General features: G+C 41.7%; 1 protein-coding gene across 4 annotated transcripts in view; it reads left to right on the forward strand.

Annotated features, from left to right (window-relative positions):
* Positions 1-24,043, forward strand: part of DNAI1 (dynein axonemal intermediate chain 1) — a 142,086-nt gene that overhangs the window by 53,291 nt on the left and 64,752 nt on the right. For all 4 annotated transcript variants that reach the window (XM_027665390.1, XM_027665388.1, XM_027665389.1 and 1 more), the window contains exon 13: positions 13,216-13,463. In XM_027665390.1, the coding sequence (XP_027521191.1) occupies positions 13,216-13,463 (248 nt within the window). The remainder of the gene's footprint in view (positions 1-13,215; positions 13,464-24,043) is intronic.

A 24,043-nucleotide genomic window follows, 5' to 3' on the forward strand; every position in this document is an offset into this window, starting at 1 on the left:
CTTGCTGTCTTCTATCAGTATCCCTGTTCCCAACACCAGAGGTCAGCTTTCTACTGTTCATTTGAAGCCCTTTCTGCTCCAGCTCTGGCATCTAGCTATTACAAAATATAAGGAAACCAGTGAGAAGATCCAACCCTTCCCCGGGCCAAACATAGCTTGCAGGAAGAGTAAAGGTAGAAATACTCGTGGGTTAGGTAACCTGTATTGCACCTCTCCCAGAAGAGCTAATTTCTAGTTGCCCTTCCCTTCCATCCTGAAGCTGCGGTTATCTGTTTGTTGTTTAAACTGACTTCAGAGCCAGAGGATATGACAGCTCCTTCAGAGTGACCTGAGATTGTAGAGTGGGCAGGATCTCTGCCTGCCTGTTTTAGTTACTTACATGGTCTTCATTGCTGTCATGTCTGAGTTCTTTTCTGCCTTGAGAGTCTGTGTCTTCCCAGATGAGGTCAGGCAGTGCTGCTTTCCTTCTTAATGATAAATAAAACAGGTAAGACACTCACAGAAGACAGCAAATACCCAGATCAGTGTTCATTTCACGTCCTGTAGAATGGGCCTAGAAATAGAAGGCTCTATTCCAGCCAGTGACCCTAGAGGCATTTTTTTCAAATAGGTTATTCAACCTGGAGTGCTGCTTCTCCAGGCTTGTGCCATCACACCCTAATTCTGTTCTGGAGAGTTCCTGACTTTTCCCAAGTATCCCATGCAAAGAGCAGGAAGCTAGCTAACTCAGCTGTCTTTGCTGACTGGCATCCACTCAGAGAGCTAGGTCACCAGTGGCTTTAGAGACCTGGTCCTCCTTAGACTTATTTTAGGAATTGCTAAATAGTTTGATTCATGTAATGTCACCATCAGTATCCTAAGATGGCAATGTCATTTAAAGTGACTGTTTTTTTCAGCCACATCAGCAAGCACAGGATCACTGGGGTGAGAACACAGAGCAGGGAAGAAAAAACAGCAGAGGGAAAGAGAAATCAGCATTTTTATCAGCCGCCCATGGTTGGATTATTTTGTGTCGGCTGTGAAACTGGACTCGAAAATATTCTCCTATCTTGGTACACTCTGAGAAAGAAAACTTCGAGCTAAATCTGGAAGAGTGGTTGCAGAAAGGTGTCTAAGGAGGTCTGGCATGGGATGCTGGATGCATTCACCTATTAGAAAGTAGCAGAGGGGAGAAGGTGCTGCTTCTGTGTATGATGCTTCACTGGAATGTTGTATCCAGTTATTAATAGTTCAGTCTTCAAAGTGGATGTTAAAATTGAAAAATGTTCAGAGATGAGTCACAATATAACTTATGTTTGAAAACACTACCTTACAGTGAAATTCTTAAACAGTTCAGCTTGGCTTATTATGGAGAAGATTAAATAGTGATTTGATTACTGTCCGTTAGTTACTTGAAGGGAAAGGAAGGAGATATCTTACAGAACAAAACTCTTTTATCTTACTTTTTCATCTAGGACATAGCAACTGGAAGTAGAATTCAGGGATCTCAGAAAGTTGGAAATAAATTGAATTTTTAATGGTGGAAGTAATTAAGCATAGGAACAAATAAAGGATTTATTCATCACAACTATCTCCTTTGGCCTTAGAATTTACAAATCTGCATTGAACACATTCCATCATTAATTCTAGCAATATGTAAGTTACTTTATAAGCTCCTGAAGTTAGATAGCTTGTCATTATTCCTAGGGCAGAACAGTACAAAGAAATTGTAAAAGGCCCCATTAAAGACTTTTTCTTCAAAGACTTTTCTGTCTTTTGTTCTGGAGATGAGTGAGAACCATTTTTCAGCAGAATGCATTAGTAAAAACCTGAGGGAAATCTATCTAATTTAATGTTTTCATTAGTTGAAACTTGCGAGACATTAAGAGTATTCTAAGCTTACCTTTGGTTTCTTGCTGCTGCAAAGCAAACCCACGTATTCTACAGTGTAACGTTTTCCTCTACTGATCCCTGCGTAGGGAACTCAATCATGGTTTTCAATTCTCCACTTCATGCTTGGTAATATTTGCTAGGCTGCCAAACTGTAGAATATACCCAGAAATATCTAGATGCTAACCTCCACTGAGTCATATGATAGATCACTTCAGGTTAAGATTCTTTCGGGAATATTTGGAAAATTCTGGCCATTGAAAAATAAGTGCAGATCAAATTTGCAGGTTTTTTTAAATTTTAACATAAGAACAGTATGAAAAACTGGACATTTTGTGTGGTTGTTTGTTTTTTTTTTTTTAATTATTTTGCTTGGTTGGTTCATGTGGATATCGCTTTGCTGTAGCATATGGGAGAGAGGATAAAACTGAGTTTTAGGATATTGTGAGATGAAGTCAGCTAGAGAAGGTAGGAAAAAAAGTATACAGGGATGCTTAACTCTGTATCAGTGAGGGATCAAAGTGGTGAATCAGTTAAGTAGCTTTGAGTTTGATCCTTTTTACTTCTGTTTTCCTGGCTATAAGATAAGGACAATACAACCTTCCTGTGTGAAGAATTTTAGGCTCACTCTGTTTGTAGGATGGATAATCTAGACATCCTTAATTTTTCAACATTATCATGCTAGATTTAGAACAGTGGTGAAATTTAGCAAATTGCTGCTGTTGGAAAAAGGGTCACCTGCAGTAAAAGAAAGGCAGCAGGTATTGCTCCAAGAGCTATTACAAATTCATTCTGTCCTGAGTTATTCCTATCAGATTCCTCTAGGCATGAGAGAGCTGGCTGGGATTCATTGGCATTCTCCAGCTTCTCCCATCAAATGGTGCCTGATGAAGTGTTTTCCACCACTGCATAAGAGATCTTCATAGAGGGACAGTTGTATCAGCTCTTTTATTTTTGGTGAGTTCTTAAAAGAGAAGCCAGCACTCAAGATGCTGATACTGATACCTACCTTGGCTCACAAGTGACAGGAGATTGATGCTCTGGAGCAGAACATCCTTTCTAGATGCTATGCAGTCCCAGGCTTCTTCCTCTGCTGCAGAGATGCTGGAGGGAAGACTGATTGCCCAACAGCAGCCTGGCTGGTTGAGACAGGAGATAAGGGAGAGATAAAGTGCCCTTTAACTCCCATAGCAAATCCATGCATTGGCTGGAGTCTTATTCAGCTTATCAGAGCTGGGAACCTGTGAAGTTGGCTGTCACTAGAGAGAGGTGGAATTTCTTCTTTTGTAGATAAATACCTGATGGAGGGGAATGACAAAAGCAGAGACAGACTCTCCTCAGTGGTATCAAGTGAAAAGCAAAAGACAATGGTGAGATAGATAAAAGTTCCTTTAAAGTAAGACAGATCTTCTTTACAGTGAGGGTGGTTGAGCAATGGAAAAGTATTTCCACAACTTAGAGCAGTCATGGTGCTATGCTCTTGGAGATATTAAAAACGTGACAGCACAGTCTTGGGCATCATGCTCTCACTGAACCTGCTTTAGGCAAGGGGGATTGGACTTGATATTCTCCAGAGATGCCTTCCATTCTCAGCTATCCTGTGATTCTGTGATTATTTTCTTTCTTTTTCATCTTTTATCCATCACATATAAGTGTAAGCCAAAATCTGGCCCACAGTTTGCATGGGCACTTGGTGCTTTATGTGAGCCTTTTGGACCAGTTCCATTCCCTGGTAACAGCTAGTTGCTGTTTGGAAGTTTCACTCTGAAGGATCCTCTCTCCTTTTACCATAACTGCCTTTTTCCCCCTGACCTTATTATTTGATCAAAGGACTGAAAGCTATTGCTTTATTGCAGTACACACTGTGAATGGGTGTTATTCAGGCTGCCTGGGGGTGAGGAAGGCCAAGGCGAAGCTGGAACTGAACCTGGCAAGGGGTGCAAAGGATAACAAGGAAGGGCTTCTACAGGTGTGTTAACCAGAAAAGGAGGGTCAAAGACTGTGCAACCCCTGATAAACAATGTTGGAAAACTGGTATCAATGGATGAGGAGAAGGCTCTGGCAAAAAGATTGCTGTCTACCTCAGCCTTCAATGGCAACTTCTCTTCCCTCACCTCTCAAGTGTACGGACAGCAGGATGGGGACTGGGGGAGCAAAGTGCCTCCCACTGTAAGAGAAGATCAAGTTCATGACCACCTGGGGAAGCTGAATGTACATAAGTCTATGGGACACCATGAGATGCATCCCAGAGTCTCGAGGAATATACAAAGAAGAATGCTGAAAAATACTGTGTAAATTTAATGTTCACTAGCTGACTGCACAGAGAAATGGGACGAGGTCCATTAGGGACCTGGGAGATGCTTAACCACAAATTATCAGGGGCCTAGGCAGTCCTCTAGAAGAAATATCACTGGTCTTATGCCCTGTTTTTATACACTTCCCATAGCATTTGAAGTTAACCACTGCTGCAAATGGGCTAGGGGCAGGTGTAGGAGCTGTAACGGCTACTGTTAATTTTCATGGTGGATCCCTGTGCAAAATTGACTTCAGGGTGGCCTGTGTGTGTGACTTTGCTTCTTCCTTGCTCCTCTATCAAATCTGGGTCTTCTGCCAAATATCTTCAAAATTGTTCTCAAAGCTGCTATATAATTTCTCATTGTCTCCTCCATGGTCTGAGCTGTACATGTCCATCTCATCAAGCATCATCTGTCTGCTTCCAAGAGGCCATAGCACATTCATAAACTTCCCTGTCCTTTAGTTACGGAATACATAAGCATCTCCTGCAGTATGCATCTGCCTCATTGCTCAGAAATACTGAGATGCTGGCAACCTGGCTTGTCTGCAGGCTGCTGTGATTATCCAAGGGCAGCAATTTGTACATGTCCATTTGTGGCATGATCCTGGGCATTGCTAAACGATGAGTGCCACCTGGAAGCCCACACTTGGCCACTTGATGGCACTCTTAAATGTTTAGTTCCTTGTGAATGCTCTCAAGTATGCCAGTTTGTTAAGAGAGGGATAGGGGAAGTATTATGTAGTGAAATAATATCAAAATTGGAGCTTACATCAATGAAAACAAGAAAGGCAGGAGCAAAAATTTAGCTGATTGTGCCAACTGCTGCCCAGGGTGTAATGGGAGGATTAGCACTTGTCCAGCTTCCCAGGTTCGGAGTGCTCTGTGGAGACAAATGCTTCCTCCTGGGTGTTTGAGCTGGGAAGTGTCCTTTGCTCCCTGGTTTCTGAGGAGCTATAGGAGTGAGTTATGTGAGATTATTAGTCTGTCTAGCTGAGGGTCAAAACAGAAATGCGTTCCCAAAAACAAGAGTGTTACTTTTGACATTATTGATATACAGAACATTTTTAACTCACATCAGACACCCTTTTCCTCACTCATCTGTGATGTATATCCTCAGAAGAGGATATGAAATACGAAAGAGTGAGAAATATGGAGAAGAAAGGACTGAGAACACAGTGGCTGGTCATGACAAAGCAGGGTCTGGTATACAAATCTCCCTATTGCTTGTCTTGTGCCTTTATCGTACAAGATAAATCATAGAATGGTTTTGGTTGTAAGAGACCTTAAAGATTGTCTTGTTCCAACACCCCTGCCAAGGATAGGAACACCTTCCTCTAGACTGGATTGATCAGAGCCCCATCCAACCTGGCCTTGAGCACTTCCAGGGATGGGACATCCACAACTTCTCTGGGCAACCTGTGCCAGGGCCTCACTACCCACACAGTAAAGAATTTCTTCCTAATATCTTATCTCAACCTATATTCAGTTTGAATCCATTCCCACTTGTCCTGTCACTGCACACCCTTGTAAAAAGTCTCTCCTCTTCTTCCTTGTAGGTTCCCTTAAGGTACTGGAAGGCCACAGTTAGATCATCCCAGAGCCTTCACTATTCCCGGCTGAACAATCCAAACTCTCTCAGCCTTTTCTTGTAGAAGAGATGCTCCATTCTTCTGATTATCTTTGTGGCCTCCTCTGGACTCATTCCAGCAGGTTGATGTCCTTCCTGTGCTGAGGACCCCAGAGCTCGACACAGCACTGCAGGTGGGATCTCACCAGAATAGAAAGGCAGAATCCCCTCTCTCCACCTGAAGTTTGCATTCATAACAAACAGGCAGTTACACCATTACTATTTACATTGTAAGACCATACCCTTTTGAATATCTTATTCAAAGAAGAAAATTTAAAAAATAATTCTAGTGAGTGCTAGTCTCATAATGCAAAACCCTTTCTGATCAGAATGAGAAAACTCTGGTTTTACCTAGAGCATTGCAAACTCTTTTTGCAGTGCTGATCTGCTCATCTCTATGTGAACCAAGGGGGAGCTGAGCTGAAAGCCAGATCCTCCTGCTCTTTTCAGGAAGGTGCTACATATTTTCATCCCGTTCTCCCCTGTTCTTCTTTGCTTCTAAGCATCTGCTCTTGCAGGCACTGACAAACAGCACATGGTTACAGGTGTTTCCTAAATACTAGCTTTTGTTGCCCTTAGTTGACTGTGGTTTCTCTTGTATTACTTTGCCAGACTGTAATTTAGAGTAGGATGCAAACATACCTGACAGTTCGTTTCCTTAAAAGCTGTTTATATCTATCCATCTGTGCTTCCGAGATTTGTGTCTTGCCTCTGACATGTGTGGAGCCCACAGCAATTATTAGGACTGTGACGCAGCCTCAGGACATGTATAAATTACAGCTTGCCTTGCCATCTGACAATTTTGTCGTCTCTAAAAAGTCCAAAAGACTTAGAAATTCTACTTTTGTACCTCTGCTATCCAAACTGCAAGTTCTGTGCTTCCTAGAAGTCCCAGCTAAAAATATTAACTGGATCAGGAGTAGCGGGAATTAGTCAAGCAGCTGGTGAAAGGTGTCAAACGGAATGTTAAATTTGGCATTCAAGCATCTGAATCAGCATAAGCCAAAATGATCTATGATTTGCCTCCTCTGCACTGGTGGACTTGCTCAGCCTTTGCAGATCTTACAGTATCAACACTGCTAACTGGATGGTACATATTTCCTTGGGGTTGGAAGTGCCTGTGCTCTCACAGTTCAGGCCAGTGCAAGGTGGTCTTGACAGTGGGGGTTCAACTTCCACTGACAAATGTAAGAAAATAAATGCTATTGGAATTATCACCTGAGATAGTGTCTCAGAGGGGGTGCTGTTGGGGTGTGTAGTGGCTCTGGACCTAGGCGTTGTTTTCATTGGTCCTCTGGATGGGAATGTAGACTCACAGCAGATGAAATGTGTGACTGATGAAAAGGCAGGTGAAGTAAATCATGCTGGGAACAGAGCTGTCGTACAGAGTGATTAATCTTGTGGTAAGCTGGAATTATTCAAACCAAATGCATTTTAATGCAGCCAAATATGACATTATACCTCTCAAGACAAGGAAGAGTGCTGTGTTTTGGAAGGCAGCATCTCTAAAAAAAATAAAAGAAAAAAGAAAAAAAGAGAAAAACCTCTCACTTTTGTGAACAAGTAAGAAATTTGAGTTCCCAGTGTGATATCTTGGCAATGATTCTGGTGTGCAAACAGGGAATCCTGAGTAGCAGTAGAGATATGATCTGAACATTAGTGAGACTGATACTGGAATATTATATTTGGTTCCAGAGCCAACATTTTTCAAAGCATGCAGAAAAATGTAGATAGTTCAGAAAGCGTCTCAAGTTGATTAAACAGTTGGAGAGGATGCCCTAAAAGTGGAGAGAGGACAACATCCCATTGAAATTTTGACTGGAAATTATTTTTGTCTGGCCCTAGCACAAGTCCTAGTCATGTGATATCCTTCACAATCTCTGGAAAGTTTCTTAATACTCTGCTCTTCTCCACATCACTTGAGAAGTGGCTTTCTCTTTGCAGATGGGAAGGCAATGCCTTTATCTGGTGTGGCAAAGCTCACGTTGGTTTCTCACTTTTTGCTGAGCAGCCCTCTCTATGCAGTGCTGGTGAAAATAAATGGGATTTTTGAGTTCAGGGTGTGATGGTTATCAAAAGTATGCTGAAAGATAACTAGTATTCAGTTTTAAGGTATCTTAATGAAGAGAAATACCAGACATGAAAGAAGTCTTTTATTTAGTCAAGGTAGGCATAGTAAGAATTAGCAGTGAAAAGCCAAGTAGGTCAAATAAGGAATTATGTGCACTTTTTAAATCACTCAAAGTGATCAAATGTTGAAATAAACTGCAAAATGAAACAGTGGCTTCTCTGTCTTTTGAGATCTTCAAATGAAATGTGCATATACTTGCCAAAACCAAGTTATCAGGCTCAAAACAGGATATGCCAGTAACATTTTTGAGCTGTGAAGTAGAGGAGGCCACGCCTTCTGGCCCCGAGCTATGAAGCAGTGAATTCTCAAAACATTTTCTTTTCTGGGAAGGGACTGTTTTGAAAGTTCAATGGAAATCTTTTCCCTGCCCACAGTATGGTTTACAGCCAGATCCATAGTGATCTGGGATATATCAACACAACAGGATACTTGAGAACTTCTGGGCATTTTAGGTGACAGGAACAGAATGAGCACCAGTGATACTGGTTTAAATTTATCAGGAATCCTGCGATGGGGTCTTCTTGAGCTGTGAAGTCCCAGCTCTGTTCCCTGTTATTCTAGCTTGCTGTGGTGTCTTTGGCACTCCCCTCCACTGCCTTTTCTCATTCTGTAAAAAAAAGTGCTGCATATACAGGCTTAAAGCACTCTGAAGTGCTATAAAACTTCCAGTTATTACTTTACTCCTCAAGAGCCTTTGAAACCACATTCAGCACATGCCCAGACTCTCTGGGCACTTGGAAAGATTTGTTGTTTCCTTGATTTTTCGGAACTATTGGCATACAGTTAAGCTCGAAGTGCCAGCTGTTTCCTTTCTTGCAGCACACCAATTCTGCGACTGCAGCAAAGTGTGGAGTTGGCAGAGCTATTTAAATAAGCCTTTAAATTAGGAGAGAGTCTTGCAAGTGAGAGAGCAGTGCAAGCTCACCCAGGTTGTTTCACAGCGGGTTAGATTACCTGGTGCTCAGTGCCCTGCACACAGGGTTTGCTCAATGATAGAAAAAAAAATATGTTGAAAAGTCACTAATTTGTGAGTTGCTAAGTCTATACCATGGAGATGGAAGCACAGGAATATTCTTATATTGTGCTCAGGCTTTTGTAGACCTTCAATTTGCTTGGAGAAGTTTGCTGATCTTTTTTGTCCTCTAAATGTCTGAAAGACAAATAAGTAGCTGAGGCTACCAAAATTTTTGTCTTTGAAGCTAATCTCTCCTCCCCAGAGGAGATTGTCTAGCCAAATGTAGAGCACAACCAGCTTGGCTTCCAAGAAATTCAAGCCTAAAGGATGAGCCCCAGCCAGCCAGCTCATCAAAACAGAGCATATCTGGGAAAGGAGAGTAGATATGCTTGTGTAGCTGTGATGGTCAGAAACAATCAGCTGTTCACAAGTGTATCTCTCCATCTTTTTCTTTTTCTTTTTTTTTTTTTTAATCAGATAGACTCCTGGAAGAGACAGGACTGATTTTAGGCAGCAGTAGCTCTTTTTAGCACGGTGATATCTTGTTCCAAGTGATATCAGCGAGACAGCTGGCAGACTTGATTTATAGAAAGCCATGTATCACAGGATCGAAGATATAAGGCTGCAGTGTTTTGGGTTTTAAATCCTCCAAAGAGAAGGTAATTTCCCAGTTCATCATGCAAGAAACTGAAGCACTGGCTTCTTGTGTAGTAAAAATACCTGCTTTAACTCATGACCATGGAGGATCCCCACATTGAGATTTATTATGTGATTGCAGGATTTATCCTAAGCATTGTACTTTCTAAATTGAGGATACTGATGTGTTGAGCATACCGGTTCAGCCACTAAGCATTTTGGAGGAAATTGAGGAAAACCACATATGTCTCATGGCTTTGTTGGTGAACCAAGAGGGAAAGATGTAAATAAAATTAAAACAAAAAAATGAAAAAATTACATACAGCAAACAAAATACTTTGGTCTGATATTGAACATTTGCTTGTTCTTTTAAATTCTAATTAAAAGAAATATTATAAGTGGAAAATCTGTTATAACAGACAATCTGTAAGCATTAGAACAAAAGATTTAGATGCTTTTTAGATTTTTGTTTTGCATGAACTATTTGGTGATATCACAAGGATATTCTGGGATACTTTCCTACCACTAAATCAGTATTTTTCTGAAAAAAGATTTGAGGTGAATGTGTCCAGCTTTAAATGCAAATGCAGAGGAACATTTTAGACAGTGTCAATAGTTGGTTTGAAACCTATTTCTGTTTACAGGAGATACTTACAATCTCAGTTCTCCACGCTGAGACCAGTAATCACACTATCTGCATTTTTCATTAGCAAAACTTTTCTTCTCACATACAGTTGTTACATGTCAGTGTCTGAAATTTAGCCTCTGCTCATGTGAACACTGAGGATCTTCTTGACATGCAACTCACTACAGCAGGAGCCTGTTCACTCTCCTCTTCTTGCTGTGCTACCTTGTGTCCTGTAAAGAACAAGCCCTGCTGGTACTGATTATCAGGAAAACTGCCTGATATCTCTAATATCTCCAGCCCTTGTACCTCAGAAAAAAAAAGGCAGTTTGCACGTTGTGGGTCTGCATGGGGCATCACAGTACATGCTGGTGCATACATGTGATGCAGAGCAGCTGTCTCAGAAGCTGCTGCTTTCACTTCCAGCAGTGGAATCAGCATTGTCATCTCTTGGGTCTGTACTCTTTGCTTGACAGTGTGCCCCATGGTCTTTAACATTGATTCACTGAGCTACCTGCATGCCAAGAGACTGACTACACAGGATGTTCAGGCACAGTGCAGTGCTAGCTTTTACTGAAAACCAAAAACCTTTCTCTTGATAATGCCACTCTTCAAGGCTATACCACAGATGTGCTGCTGTGAGTATGTGCTGTCCCTGCCATTCTGGAACACTGAATATCACTAATGAAAAAAGCTATTTTTATTTATTTATTAAAGAACGTGTATGATGTGTATGTAACCATTTAGTATTCTGGGTGAGAACTCACCCTTTGTTAAAATGGATTTATCTGCCTATTCCAGAAGGTTTTACTGGGGTTTATGCATCTTGTTTCAGTGTTAATTGTGGAGTTTTCTCCTCACGTTGCCTTTCATGAGGAATAGGTTGTATTTTAGCAATCACATTATTCAGACTTATGTGTGGTGTTCACACATCTGTGCTTTAACCCACATCCATGGTATTTCATAATATAATAATAACATAATGAGTAGTATGCAGCTCCTGTATTAAGGTGGGTTTACCAAGTTGGTGGTGGTTATTACAGTCAGTGGAGCATAGGGAGTAAATCAGGAGATTTACTCGCCTTTGAAGTGAATTTTCTGCACTCAGTGAAGTGGATTGATTGATCTTTACTGATGATGGCAGGAGCTTGGACTCTGAGCATACAGGCAGCCACACATAGACCTGCGTTTGGGGGTGTAGTCTGCAAAGTATTTCATTCTCCCAGGGCTTTTTCCCAAGGCTTTGTTCTTCCCTTGCCAGGCTAACCTCCAGGTGGAAGTTGCTTCAGTTGGTGAAGCTGCTGGGCTATTTCAGCTGATAAAGGTCTGCTCTATCACCTCTAATTGAAGAATGTGGCTGGCCTATGTTCCTGCCAGATCACTGGGGAGAGAACAGCCTCCAAAACCCAATTCAGATCTTTGGTGGCTGAATTACCCTCTGAGGAGGTGTCTCTTCTGCTGTCTGTACAGGGTGATGGGGGACAGCTCTCCAAGGCTCCTTGGCTCAGTGCTAACAAATAGAAAATGAATGTGCTCCACAGTCTTTTTGAAAATATACCTGTCTGGTCAGCACACTCCAGGAGAAATAAGATCATGAAACAGATTGGATTCAAAGGCTGATTTGACTTCATAGTGCATTCTGCTCTGAGTCACTCCAGGTGGTCATTTCCACAGCCTTCCCAAGTGTTTTTTCTCCTGGGGAGAGAATGGATTCATCCTTATTGTGGATGGACCTCAACTAAATACCAGTTCAATGACATTACTTGGCTAAGAACAAAGACAATTCTATGAATTAAAAGAACTGGGCAAATCTCTGATGGAAAAAAACATGTTCAGCTAGAATTCTAGGAATAAGCTTCCCCTCATCAAAAAAAAATGTTTAAATGGTTATTTGGGTTCAGATATGTTTAAAGTAATGCCAGTTTTGGAATCTTACCTTTCTGCCCAATGAAGAAGCCATTTCCCTCATCTATAACTAGCGTGGAGAGACCTGTGAACAGAGAACATTTCCACAATCAAATACAAAGCAGCAGTTCTATTGGTATGTGTTTCTTTGCTGGTTCTTTGAATGTTCTCTCTATGTGGCCCTGATAAATTTGACGTACACAAAGTCTCTATCAGCATGCTGATTTGGGATCAGCTTACTGCTAAGGAGAGTTTTCTAAAGTTAATGTTATCTCTGGAGTACACATTTGCCAAGTCCTAATCCTGCAGATTGCACAAAATGTGAAGAGACGTAGGAAGCATTTTTAAAAGAAGAGGACTGTTCTGGAAATAGGATATATACGGAGTACTTGTAGCACAGAAAGCAGAATTTATTTCCCATATACTGGGTGCCTGCAGGCATTGACAGTAATAAAAAGCACTAGATGGCTAGGATACTCTCAGAGACAGCATTGTTTTCACAGATTAGGAAAGTTCCTTCTTTGTTTCTGGAGAGCTTATCTACATCGACAGTTTTTCTTCCCCTTTCAGAGAACTTGGAAATTGTTTTTTACATCACCAAAAAACCCTGAGAATTGCAGAGGCAGCCAGGGCATGATAAGTAAAAAACACAAAAGAAAGATGGTCCTACTGAGAATAGGGAGAGCTAATTTTAGCAGTGCAAAGGAAAGGTGAAAGTAAATAGAAAAGAGAATGGAAAGTCTTGCCAAAAAGGAGTTTCTGTGCCAAACAAGATGTTGGACATAAACAGAAAATAAAGCAGTTGTGACTTGTATATTGCCCACTTAACGAGTAATGGCAATGGATATGATGCTTTACAGGTACTTTAATTAAATGTTTTTCTTTGAAAAAGCAGTGGAGACTGAAATATCAAATATTGCCAATACAGAAACTGAAATGACACTATCCTTGGTTCAACATGTATGTCTGCAACGTTAGTGGAATCCTTAGTGGGAGTGATATATCAACAGTATAAAGGATGTTCAGATGTAGGCACACCAGTGTGACCATTTGGTCCTGTGACTGATGCCCTTCCCGTATAACTGTGCATTCAGGGGTTTTAGGCATAACTGGGTGCTGTCAGATTGTATGTTTCAATAACTGGAAACTGATTTAACATCTCCTTGTTTAGATGACTTCATGAAGCAGGGCCATGGCATGGTCCTCCTCTACACCCTGAAGAACCCCTCCTTCCCAGAGTACATCTTCAGCAGTGACAGTGGCGTCATGTGCCTGGACTTCAACAATGAGCACCCCCACCTCATAGCAGTGGGCTTCTATGATGGCAATGTGGCCATCTACAACCTGAGGAAGGAAACCTCCCAGCCCAGCTACAAGAGTAGTGCTGAGTCAGGAAAGCACTCAGGGCCAGTGTGGCAGGTAAGGCTGCTTTTCCTTTCCTCTAAATGGGCTTTAAATAGGATTGAGTTTGGGCACAGCTGGAAAAGTGCTGTATGGAGAAAGGTGTTGTTTTAATACACACATTTCTTGTTGATTATTAAGTTCTTTTTTCGAACTAATTTTGCAATATGCAGAAAAGCAAAGCAACTACATGAATCCTTGGTTCCCAAGAGAAACTAAGCATGGGAGCAAAAGTTTGCTATAAACAATTATTTCTTAGTTTTTATTATTATAAATTACTTTTTTTTGGAGAAGAGCTGTATCGTATATACCAGCATGCAATGCTATTTATGTTCCAAATAGAAAATCGCAGGGCAGCAAGTCATAAGCTGTGTATAAAACAAGTATATCAGCTCTAAAAGAGATCTGTTGGGCACAATAAATCCAGGGGCAGCTGCCTGTGGAACTGGCTGCCAGTATGATTCAGAACACACTACCTTGTAGTTGACCTTGTAACTGATCCTGAAGTACTCTAGTGAATTAAGAATTGTGATGTGCAGGTAATGCTCTTAAAGTAATGCCACTCTGGCGTCTGTCACAAAGAGCCACCAGATGGATGGTGCTGTGAAAGATCAGGGTGAATATGCTGCTACATCCAGCTAACTTTACAGTTATGCCTACAATGTAATCTGAGCCCAGATTGAAGCACTATAGGTTATACGTGCTTCTGATCTCATTTATAGCAGCAGAATTGTGGCAGCATCTCTTTCAGCATGGTCTGTATGAGCCTGTTGAGGTGCAGAGGTGTGTATTTGATTTGCCAGCCTAGGCTACGGGTGTTGCTGCTGTAACTATTGCTGCCACCTGATTTAGGCTGGCTAATACAGTCACATGTCAATGTCTCTTGTACTTTGGCACATGCTGTGTGTGGATTGTCCCCCAGCCGTGGCTCCTTATTATTACATCTTCCAGTATAAGTCCAAGAAATCAAGGGAACCTGATGGAACTGCAGATGAATGTGGAATATGCCAAGAGCAAGACCTGTGCTTGCTATAAAGAGAGAGTTTATGCAAATGTAACATTTCAGAGAAGGCCTGAATTTTATATTTCCTGCTTGTCTGTCCAAAGCTTTTCCTCTAGCTCTTCTTCCAGGTTAACATTGTACTGCAGCCGCGGGCTGTTATTGTAATACAGTGTGTCAGGCATGCACATACACATACACACACACACACACACACAGAGAGAAAACTCTGAGCTTCTCCCACTGCCATTTAGGCTTCCAGAAAAGCCTGGCCAAATAATAAGTCCTATGTGCAGTTTTTTATGGCCTTACTGCAGCATGCTATGGGAGGTCGCAGTTGTTACTGCACACTATAGATGCCAGAATCCCATATCATTTGTACCCCAGATGGAACTGGACAGGGTAAGCTTAAGGGCTGTTATTAGCAGCCTCATCCCTGCAGACCAGAAGCAGGTACATTCAGAAGTGGAGGCAGCCTGTATGGGGTATTTAGAGGTAGGTTTGTGTGTGCCACTTGGCAGCAATGTGGCTCAGAAGAGAAAAAAATCATCAGGCATTCTAGGAAGATACCACTGAAAAGGACAGAAAATACATCATGGATAGGGATAGGTGTAGCTATGAGTAGGCTGTAGTTCCTGCTTTTTTATTTTGCAGATTGAATGCTAAGAATAATTGTTCTGGGTTTTCTTCTGCAATAAGAAAATGTCTCTGAGCAACCTGGCCTAGTGGAAGTCATTCCTACCCATGGCAGGGAGTTGGAACAAGATGACCTTTAAGGTCCCTTCCAATCCAAACTGTTCTGTGATTAAAGTACCAATACTTCTACTAAACTTTAGGATTTTTTACTTGCTACAAAACTTAGTGAGCAAAGTTAGTAATCAGGTGATTGTACAGCAATCCAGAGAGCTTGTACCTCTGTTGGAAAGATCTGAAATATAAGCATTTGTCAATATCAGCCAAAATATTTAGAAAAGGTTTTTACTCCATTTGATAGGAGGAAAAATCAACGGAGACTATCTGTTAGGGTGAGACACTGGATTGTTATTCCTCATTCAGAATTAAATGATTCTAGAAAGTGATGCCTTGTTTCTCATATTTAGCTCACCAACATCCCAACTAATCTGAGGCCTGGTCTTTGTCTAGATCCTGGACCTCACTTTTGTAGAAAAAGTGAACAAAGTAGAAAAGTAACAAAATTCTCCCAAACAATTAGCTTTTGTTCTCTGGACTGCCTGGCTTCTTCCTTTAGAAACAATACAGCCCTTTCACAATGGAAGCAAAATGGGAAGTGAGTAAAGCAGACTGACAGCTCTTTTCTTGTGCTGCTTCATCTTCAGTGACTTAGTAATATCTCAGTACATTTGCATAAAACAAAGCTGATGTAATATTGCCCATTATGAACAGCAAAACAAAATAATACGCATTTTCTAATTCTGTTACCTAAGAAAATGTTTCTCTGCCTAATACCACTCCCTATTTTTAAAGAGTGTAACAATGGTTTCTTATGGATTTGGCAATTGTCTTCTATATTAAGTGCTACTGCATTGTGAATAATGGAAAATTCTGGCTTGTTTTAAGTTACACATTTCTAATTGCTTGCTACTGATCCATGAGCATCCAAATCCAGAAGGGAATAAACACGTTCATAGACATGTGAATGTGTATGCCTGCAGTGCAGTGTGCATAATGTTGTGCATAACCTTAGGTCTTACAGCAGCACAGAACTAGAAATGGTCTCCAGGTCAATGAATTCAGGCCTCTGCCTTTGAATATAAACACCAGCTGAAAAGGAGTCACCTCCTGTGAAACTGTGTCAAAACTGTCATGTTCTGCTGGGAAAAAGCTTATGTGCTGTTAAACTAAACCCTACTTTAATCAACATAATGCTCAAATAGTCAGCAAAATCCTCACACTCCCATCATCTCTGAGTAAGCCTACAGAGCAAGTTCCTGGTCAGTGTATTTTTATGAGCCAATGGCTCACATCCCAGGGCTTGGCAGTGGATGTTAATGAGGGTGCCAAAGTGGAACAACTGGATTAGACTTTGGCACCCAGAGCCCACGAGAGCAGTGTCCTCGGGGAAGAAGTGAAACCCTGCTGGGAAGGGGCTGTCAGCATGGAGCCTCTCCACTTTCTAGCTTTGGAATTTGTTCTTACTTTCTCCTTTCTTTTTTTAAAAAAGATTATGATTAGGGTTTATTTACAGCTGAGAAGAGTGCTTTTTCTCATACCTTTCTACATTTTAGGTTTGAAGCATTTGAAAGCTGCAGCAGGTCATAAACAGGGATTGATAACTGAAACTATCTGCAGTGTCAACGTTTCTCTTGTTCAGTCTCCCTCCTAAAACACATCTTTTTTGACAAATTTGTTTTCAATGTATGCTTCTAGTTCACTTTCACATCAAGTCAAAGGACGTTATTTCTGCTTGCTGCTGGGCTTGTACAGAGCCAGCACTGCTACAGAGGGTTAGAAATAATTATTTTTTTACTTGCTTACCATCAGAGTTACTGACTAAATTGTCACTGCAGAGTGTTGACCCTAAGATCTGCAAAGGGAACATTTCTTTTGGCTGTGCTTAAAGCAAATCTCTGCAGTCACAGCGTGGTTTGGAATTGCTATGGAGAGATCACTGGTTAGAAAAGCACCTTTGTTCATTGTTAATTTACTGAAGCTGATTTGGCCTCCCTGAGGAGCCGATGCCATGGAGCTTCAGACGGCATCCTGAGAGAATTATTTTCTGCCTTATATTCGTGTACGGGAAGAGCAAAGGCCACTGCTGGCTTATTCTTCACCAAATGCCACTCAGGTTAGATGTGATGCTCATGGTTTGAATAAAAAGGACAAAGCAGGATGGTAGTAGCCTGCAAACTGCAAAAGGAAACTAAAAGAAGTGTCAGCTTGCAGAATAGTTTCCCAGTAGAATTTGGAGAAGTCCCATCTCAAATAAGCCAGGTAAAACACACCTGAAACTTGCTCGCTGGAGTTTGCCCTATAATTGTGTGATCCCTTCTTCATCTCTACTTTCTGTGTTCCAATCTAAGTCCCTAAATAAGTCTACACTGAACTTCAGCAAGTTCTGAAACCACCTCAGACACACTGAAGTCTTGTTTTGCTGACGGAGTAGATGAAAATCCCTTTAAAGTCAGCGTGGCTTGCTTCTGTACACAGCTGCACAAAAAAGCCCTTTCTGGGAAGATGATCATATTTGCTGCACTTAGGAGAAAAAAAAGCATTTTGTTTGTAATCCACAGTCACACCAGCACATTGTTTCATTTCTGATGATGGGCATTCTCCTAAGTCTGTCATCTGCAGTCAGACAAACAGATTTTGCAGCTTGCATTGCCTCTGAGATGTTACTGCTTCACATAATATTTTGTTTCTTTGGCTTCAGGCAAACAAATTGTTTGATGCAAAGGAAATAAAAGAAAAATATAAGACAGAAGGTTGCTATCAAGGTCAGAATAAAGATCAGCTGTCTCAGAACAGCCTCAACACCCTTCCTGTTGCCTTCACTGCTAAGAAGCACAAAATAGGTGTTTGCTGGGGGTAGTTCAGTGAAAAATTTCTCACTCAGGTCTGTGAAGGTACTGCTACTGGATAACTCTAGAGGAGAAACAGAAATCTGGAGAAGAAAAAAAAGCAACAGAGACCTGAAATCAAGGAGGCTTGGACCCAAGATAGGGATGAGGAGCATCAGGATGTGGACTGGCAAGTGAGAGAATGTAGCCTGAAAGGAAAATAAAACATAAACCTGATGGTGAGAATCATTTAGCACCAAACTTCTACAGTAATGCAAGACAATTGTGTGTCTCTTATAGTAGGTCAGTGCAATATTTGCATGGGGGGCCTTTCTCTTCAGCTCCCCCTTTCTACTACGTTTTTCATGCTACCAGCCCTGCCTTGCATATCTGGCCCAGTGCAAACAGGGGAAAAAGTCTAATTAACTTCTGACATCCCAGGAATAAAAGAGGCCACTGTATCCTCACCAGAGAGGTCACTTCACTCATTCTGTGCTTGCACAGAAGTACAGAGGAGTGGGAAGGGCAGCTATGGTCCAGCCAACATGCATTTGGGGTCTGGAGCTCTCAATCCGTCAGAGGCTTCCTTGTTGGAGCAGTCCTTAGCTGCAACCCTGTTCCCTACTGTCAGTTCTGAATCCACTAACAGGAGGAGCAGGTGTCATGCCAGTCTGTTGAGGACCTGACACCACATCCCTTGCAGAAGCACCATGAGTCACTTAGTGGTCAACACACATGTTGTGTCCTCAGCCTCTCCTGGAGGGAACTGGGCAGGAAGGGCTGTGCTTGGGAAGAGTTGCTATATGCTTGTGATAGAAATCAAGGTTAAGATCAGCAGCCTTCTGGTTGTCCCTTGTTAGTGGGAGAGCTCACTGCAGACACACAGACACAGCCCTGCTGGAGGAAATTCTGTCTCCCACGGAGTTAAGTTTTACTGTTTTGTGGAAAGGCTCTGCGGGGTCCCAGAAATTCACACAGAAGCTTTGGGCTCATTTAGGCATGGTGGAGGTACTGGAAATTGCAAGGCACTCCTGTGGCAGAAATGGTGGATAAAGCCTTTTGCAGCATGTTTGTATGTTGTTCAAAGAGTTTGGACACTTTTTAAACCACTCTAAGGTTCGGCAAGGTAAGTGTCCAAATGTCTTTCACAATAATGAATAAAATCCTTGATCCTTTAACTTTGATGGTGTGTTTTTGAGGTGATATCTAACTGTATCTTCTGGAGATTCATTTTCTGTAACTGATTGTTTTTAAATTGTTCCTTGGGTGTGGATTCTTGTGGGTTAGAAATTGTCTTGCAAAGCATCCCTCACAGGTCATGTAATGTTTGTCTAAAAATGAGCTCTTTCTGCTTGGATGCTGTATTTCTCTCTGTACTTCATGCAGATGCTGAACCTTCTGCTGTCACTGTTCCTTGCTCAGTAGATTCTCCTCTTGTAATGTGTTGCTATTCTCCCTTCTCTTCCTTTTACTTAAGATCCAAACCATCTTATTTTGGGTTTTCAGGTTGTTTATTTCTTTTCTGGTGTCTGCAAGCAAAATATAAGAAATTTTCCATGCCCTTTAGTTGCACTGATGCTAGTTTGTGGAGAAACTTCACTTGTAAAATTTAAAAGTCCATGAAAGCCTTGGGATGTTGGAAAATGTTAGCCTGAGATTTAAAATAGCAGAGAAGTTGTAATGCATTTGTTTGGTTGCTTGGATCTTTGAATCCTGTTCTACTGCTTTATAGTGTATATAAATACACTGATGGGTCTTAATGGCTCCAATACAGCCTGAGACAACACAGTGCTGCTCTGAAGAGGATGAAATAAAGATAAGAGAGTGATAATGGCAGAGCGAGAGAGAAGCTGAACAGAGATGGTGCAGGCAAGGTCACTTTGACACATAGCGAGACGTAGGGAGCCAGGGCAGGCAGTGGCTCCCACCCTACTCCCATCCCTGGGGCCGTGGGGAGCTGCCATAGCTTGATGTAGTGCCCGGGACTCTCAGCACCCAACAGGCCCCAGAGCTGTCTTTCCCGATCCCTGCTGATCCTGTGGTGATGAGAACCTTCTGTCAGATACTGTCTCTGTTTTAGCACCATCAGATAACTTGGGAGTTTGGATGTCAACCTGCCTGCTGTGTGTGTCTGCTTTTCCCGCACATGGAGTGAGAAACTTCATATTTTGTCTGTAAATTGGAAATTTTGCTCCGTGAGCACAGTCAGAATTGAAACCAAGAGCTGTGAATTGCAGCTGGTCAAATACCCCTGAGCTTTGTTGGCCTCTGGCACCCGTCATTCAGCTGCATGTTGTGTCTGACATGGGAACATGGCTCCTAATGGGACAGAGAGGTGACAGTCTAATGGCTGGTTCCTCTCTCCTTGGTTGTTAACATGCCAGACTAATAAATACACTGGGAAGTGCTGCGAGAGGAATAAGCAAGCAGGTTCCTGTTGCAACGCTGTGCGAAGCGGAGCATCCAAATCCCAGCAGGAAGCAAACAAACTGAAAGGAGGGCCAGCCTTAACCAGTGCTGTTTATAACTGAGCTCTACTTCCTTCAGATAAATCTGAGTCTCTGAAGCATGTGATGCACAAGCCTCAGGCTGGGCCTTTGTCCTGCATCAGTGGCACTCCCATGGTCATGCTCTCTGCTTACTGATGGGTCCCTACCAGTGTCACCAAATGTGGTCTTTAGTAGGAGAGGTTTTGCTACCCTTTTTCTGTGCCCCAAACTTGTGGATGATCTGTGAACATGCTGATGCAGTGGGCCTGACTCTCTACTCCTCTCTGCTGATCTTGCACCCTTGAGTTCCTTGATGCTCAAGACATGGTGCCTGAAGCCCTGAGTCCCAGGAAGATGCTACCAAGGTGGAGAGCATTTGATCTGAGTGTAGGAGAGCAGTATTTTTCAGAACAGGTGTGTCTGTGGGACTAACTAATATGTAGGGGTTTCTTCTAGGGTGTTTCCTTGTTGCTGGTGAACTCATCTAGCTCTTTTCCATCAGCTATCAGGAAGCTTTTAAGGACTTTGGAGAAGAAAACTTCAGGAATGCTTGTAGTAAAATTTGCAAGTAGCCATCTGCTGCTAGAAGAGGAGAATTCATAAATTTATTGGATGGAAAGTTCCTAGCATTGTCTGTAGCAAATTCCACCAGATAGGCCTGGAATTTGCTGGTACCTGTGAACAAAGTCATCATCCAGCCTCATGCCTATGATGACAGTCTGCAATTGAGGGCTGCTTCTGGAGCATCCAGGCAGTGCTGGGCTGTGTCTTCTGTTCCAGGAGGTTTTGAGAAGGTTTTGGTTGTCATAGCATTGCTGAAGGAATTCATCCTCCTGCATCTCTGCTTGGTGAGATACGGTCCTGCCAAGCTGACTGCTTTGGTTGCTGCTTTAAGTTTTTGGTAGATGAAGCACCTGCCTTTGTTTCAGTGCCAGTCTGCAGTTACCAAACCTGTCGGCCATCCTGGCCCTTCAAACTGACATATCTATTGTCACAAACATACAGTAGATAAAATAAGGAGACATCTGAGTAAATCCCTGCTGCTGCTACAGGTAGGATAGGATGGCAGAGGGAGTACCTTAGGTCATTAAGGATGTAAGAGAAATGCAGGAAGCCCAAACTGACTGGAAGGCATTGAAATCTTTGCACATTTGATATTCATCATATTTCTAAACCATTTCCTCTCTGAGGCAAACAGTTCAGCCAAGTATTTAACTGTTACTTGTTCACCTTTAGAAAGAATTATTCTTTGCAGACCTTACCTCTGCAGTGGCTTCTGTCATGGGAGCAAGTTTACTTCCTAACTACATTGAGCTGATCCATTCTATCTTTTTGCATGGTAAAATGGCAACAGCTTTTTCTGAAAAGGATACAATAGCCCTCAGAACCTTCCTTTGCTTAGCAGCTCCCTTATCTGCAGATTACTGTCATAGCTGAAACATTTGCATTTAAAAGAAAACACAGATTTTTAAGATAAAACATTTTTCAATGAATTTATTTTTACAAGTAACTTTCAATGAATTTATTTTTACAAGTAATTTTCATTTGCATTTAAAAGAAAACACAGATTTTAAGATAAAACATTTTTCAATGAATTTATTTTTACAAGTAATTTTCAGTGAATTTATTTTTACAAGTAATTTTCATATATCTCTCTCCATCAGCTTTTACTCACACTAAAAAGACTTGTTTGCTATACAAAGTAGCCTCATCTATTGCAGTGAATGAAGTAGTCACGGTGTGATTGAGCATGACATGCAGTAAACATGTGAGAGGTGAGACTGAATTTAAAATCAGACTAAACCTTCCTTTCTGGAAGTGGTGAGCTGTTTGTGAATCACAGAAATGAGAAGCAGCAGAGGCCCTGAGAATGTCTTTTTCTTCCACTCATGCTATCAGAGATGTTGTGTTATCACTCCTGAAGTGCATTCTTCAAAGCGACACTGGGCAGTCTAGCTGTCTTCACCAGTATTGACAGACTGGAGTCATTGCCTACTGTGTCTTATATAGTACACACCTCTTAATGCATGAGAAAAGGATTTCTGCACCCTCCAGCAGTATCACTTTGCTGATTCCCACACCAGTCTCTGATCCTTTTCTGCACTACTGTCACTTAACCGTAAATTCCCTAATTTCTACATGTTTATATGCTTTCTTCTTCCTGTCTGTGTCCCTCTCCCCTTGTCTTTATCACATTTCACCTATTATTTTCAGATTCTGTTCCAGTTTGTTGAGATAACTTTGAAACCTGATCCTAGCAGAATCCTCTGTTTCTCATCTCTGCCATCTGCAAAGATTCCATGTATTTTGCAGTTCGCTATGCTGTTTACTAATGAAAATATTGTATAGAGCTGAACCTAGGATATTCCCTTGTGGGACCATCTAGAAATGTTCCCCCAAGTGGTCAAGAAATCACTGACTAAACTCCTGGAAATTCATATTAAAGCACTCATCCGCTTAATAGTAAATCCTTATATTGCTTCTGAAAACATCACAGGGAGTATGCCAGAATCCTTACAAAATTAAAGGTGAAACACATCTAGTCCTTCCTTTAGGCCTGTTACCCTGAAAAGGAAGGAAATACATTCTGTTTGACCAGGTCACTTTTGATGAACCCATGTGCACTGTTCCTTATCTTCTTATGCTGTACATATATATGGATGACTTAATTCTTTGTTCCGGTTCTCGAAGTTCAGCATTAGGTTGACTCATCCACAGTCCTTTAACATATCCTTTGAGACAGGTTTTGTTTTCTGGGATTTCCTAGGGGCTTTTTTGCCCTTGTTCATATCCTACAGGACCTCTTCTCTCTTTTAGTTTTCATAGGTAATTGCAGTGAAATTCAGAGATTGCTTCAGCTGCTCCCTTAAGCACCCTAGGCCGAATTTCATTAGGCCTTACAGAATCAGATATATCTGCCTGAGCTCCTTAAAGTTAATTTTTTTAAATGTCTCATTACAATTTATCCTTTTATATGGCACTGAAAGAAGGAAGGTGTTAATAGCTGTTTTACTTGTCGTTTGTTATGGGACCTGCCTTCCTTTATCCAGTAGAGTCTGAGAGGAAGAGGCTCAGATGAACCTTTTTGGAATATCTGATTTTGCCTCCATGAAAGCTTCAGCCTTCTGAGCTGAAAAGTCACTTTTCTGTTGAAAGAGCCTCCGACTTTCTCTCCATGCAGGTGTCTCAGGCAGTGGCAGAAGGGTGATAGTGTCCCCCAACTCACGAGGGTTGCTTTTCACCGTGAAGTTCCTGGATGTTTGAAGACTCGCGAGTCTGACAGTGGCAACTGAGCTTTTAGCAGGCCTGTTTCTTCTTGTGTAGGGTCTCCTCTTTAGCTGTGGCTTGACTGACTGCATTTTTACCAGCGCTGTTTCTAGACCTCGGGGGTGTGGATGTGAACAGGGACTAAGCTTTTGCAGCAGGGCTTCTGAGAAAAAAAATTAGGGACTAATGTCTTCTAGGACGATGTTGACCAAAGCTCTTTACATTTTATATTTTGTTTTATTACTTTTGAGATTTTCATTCTTACTGCTTACTCTTCCACAGCAGAAATGCTGCCTGATTCCCAGTGTAATAGAGAGAAATGGC

This window comes from Corapipo altera, unplaced genomic scaffold (assembly GCF_003945725.1).
Source record: "Corapipo altera isolate COAL_440 unplaced genomic scaffold, ASM394572v1 61045, whole genome shotgun sequence".
NCBI lineage: Eukaryota > Metazoa > Chordata > Aves > Passeriformes > Pipridae > Corapipo > Corapipo altera.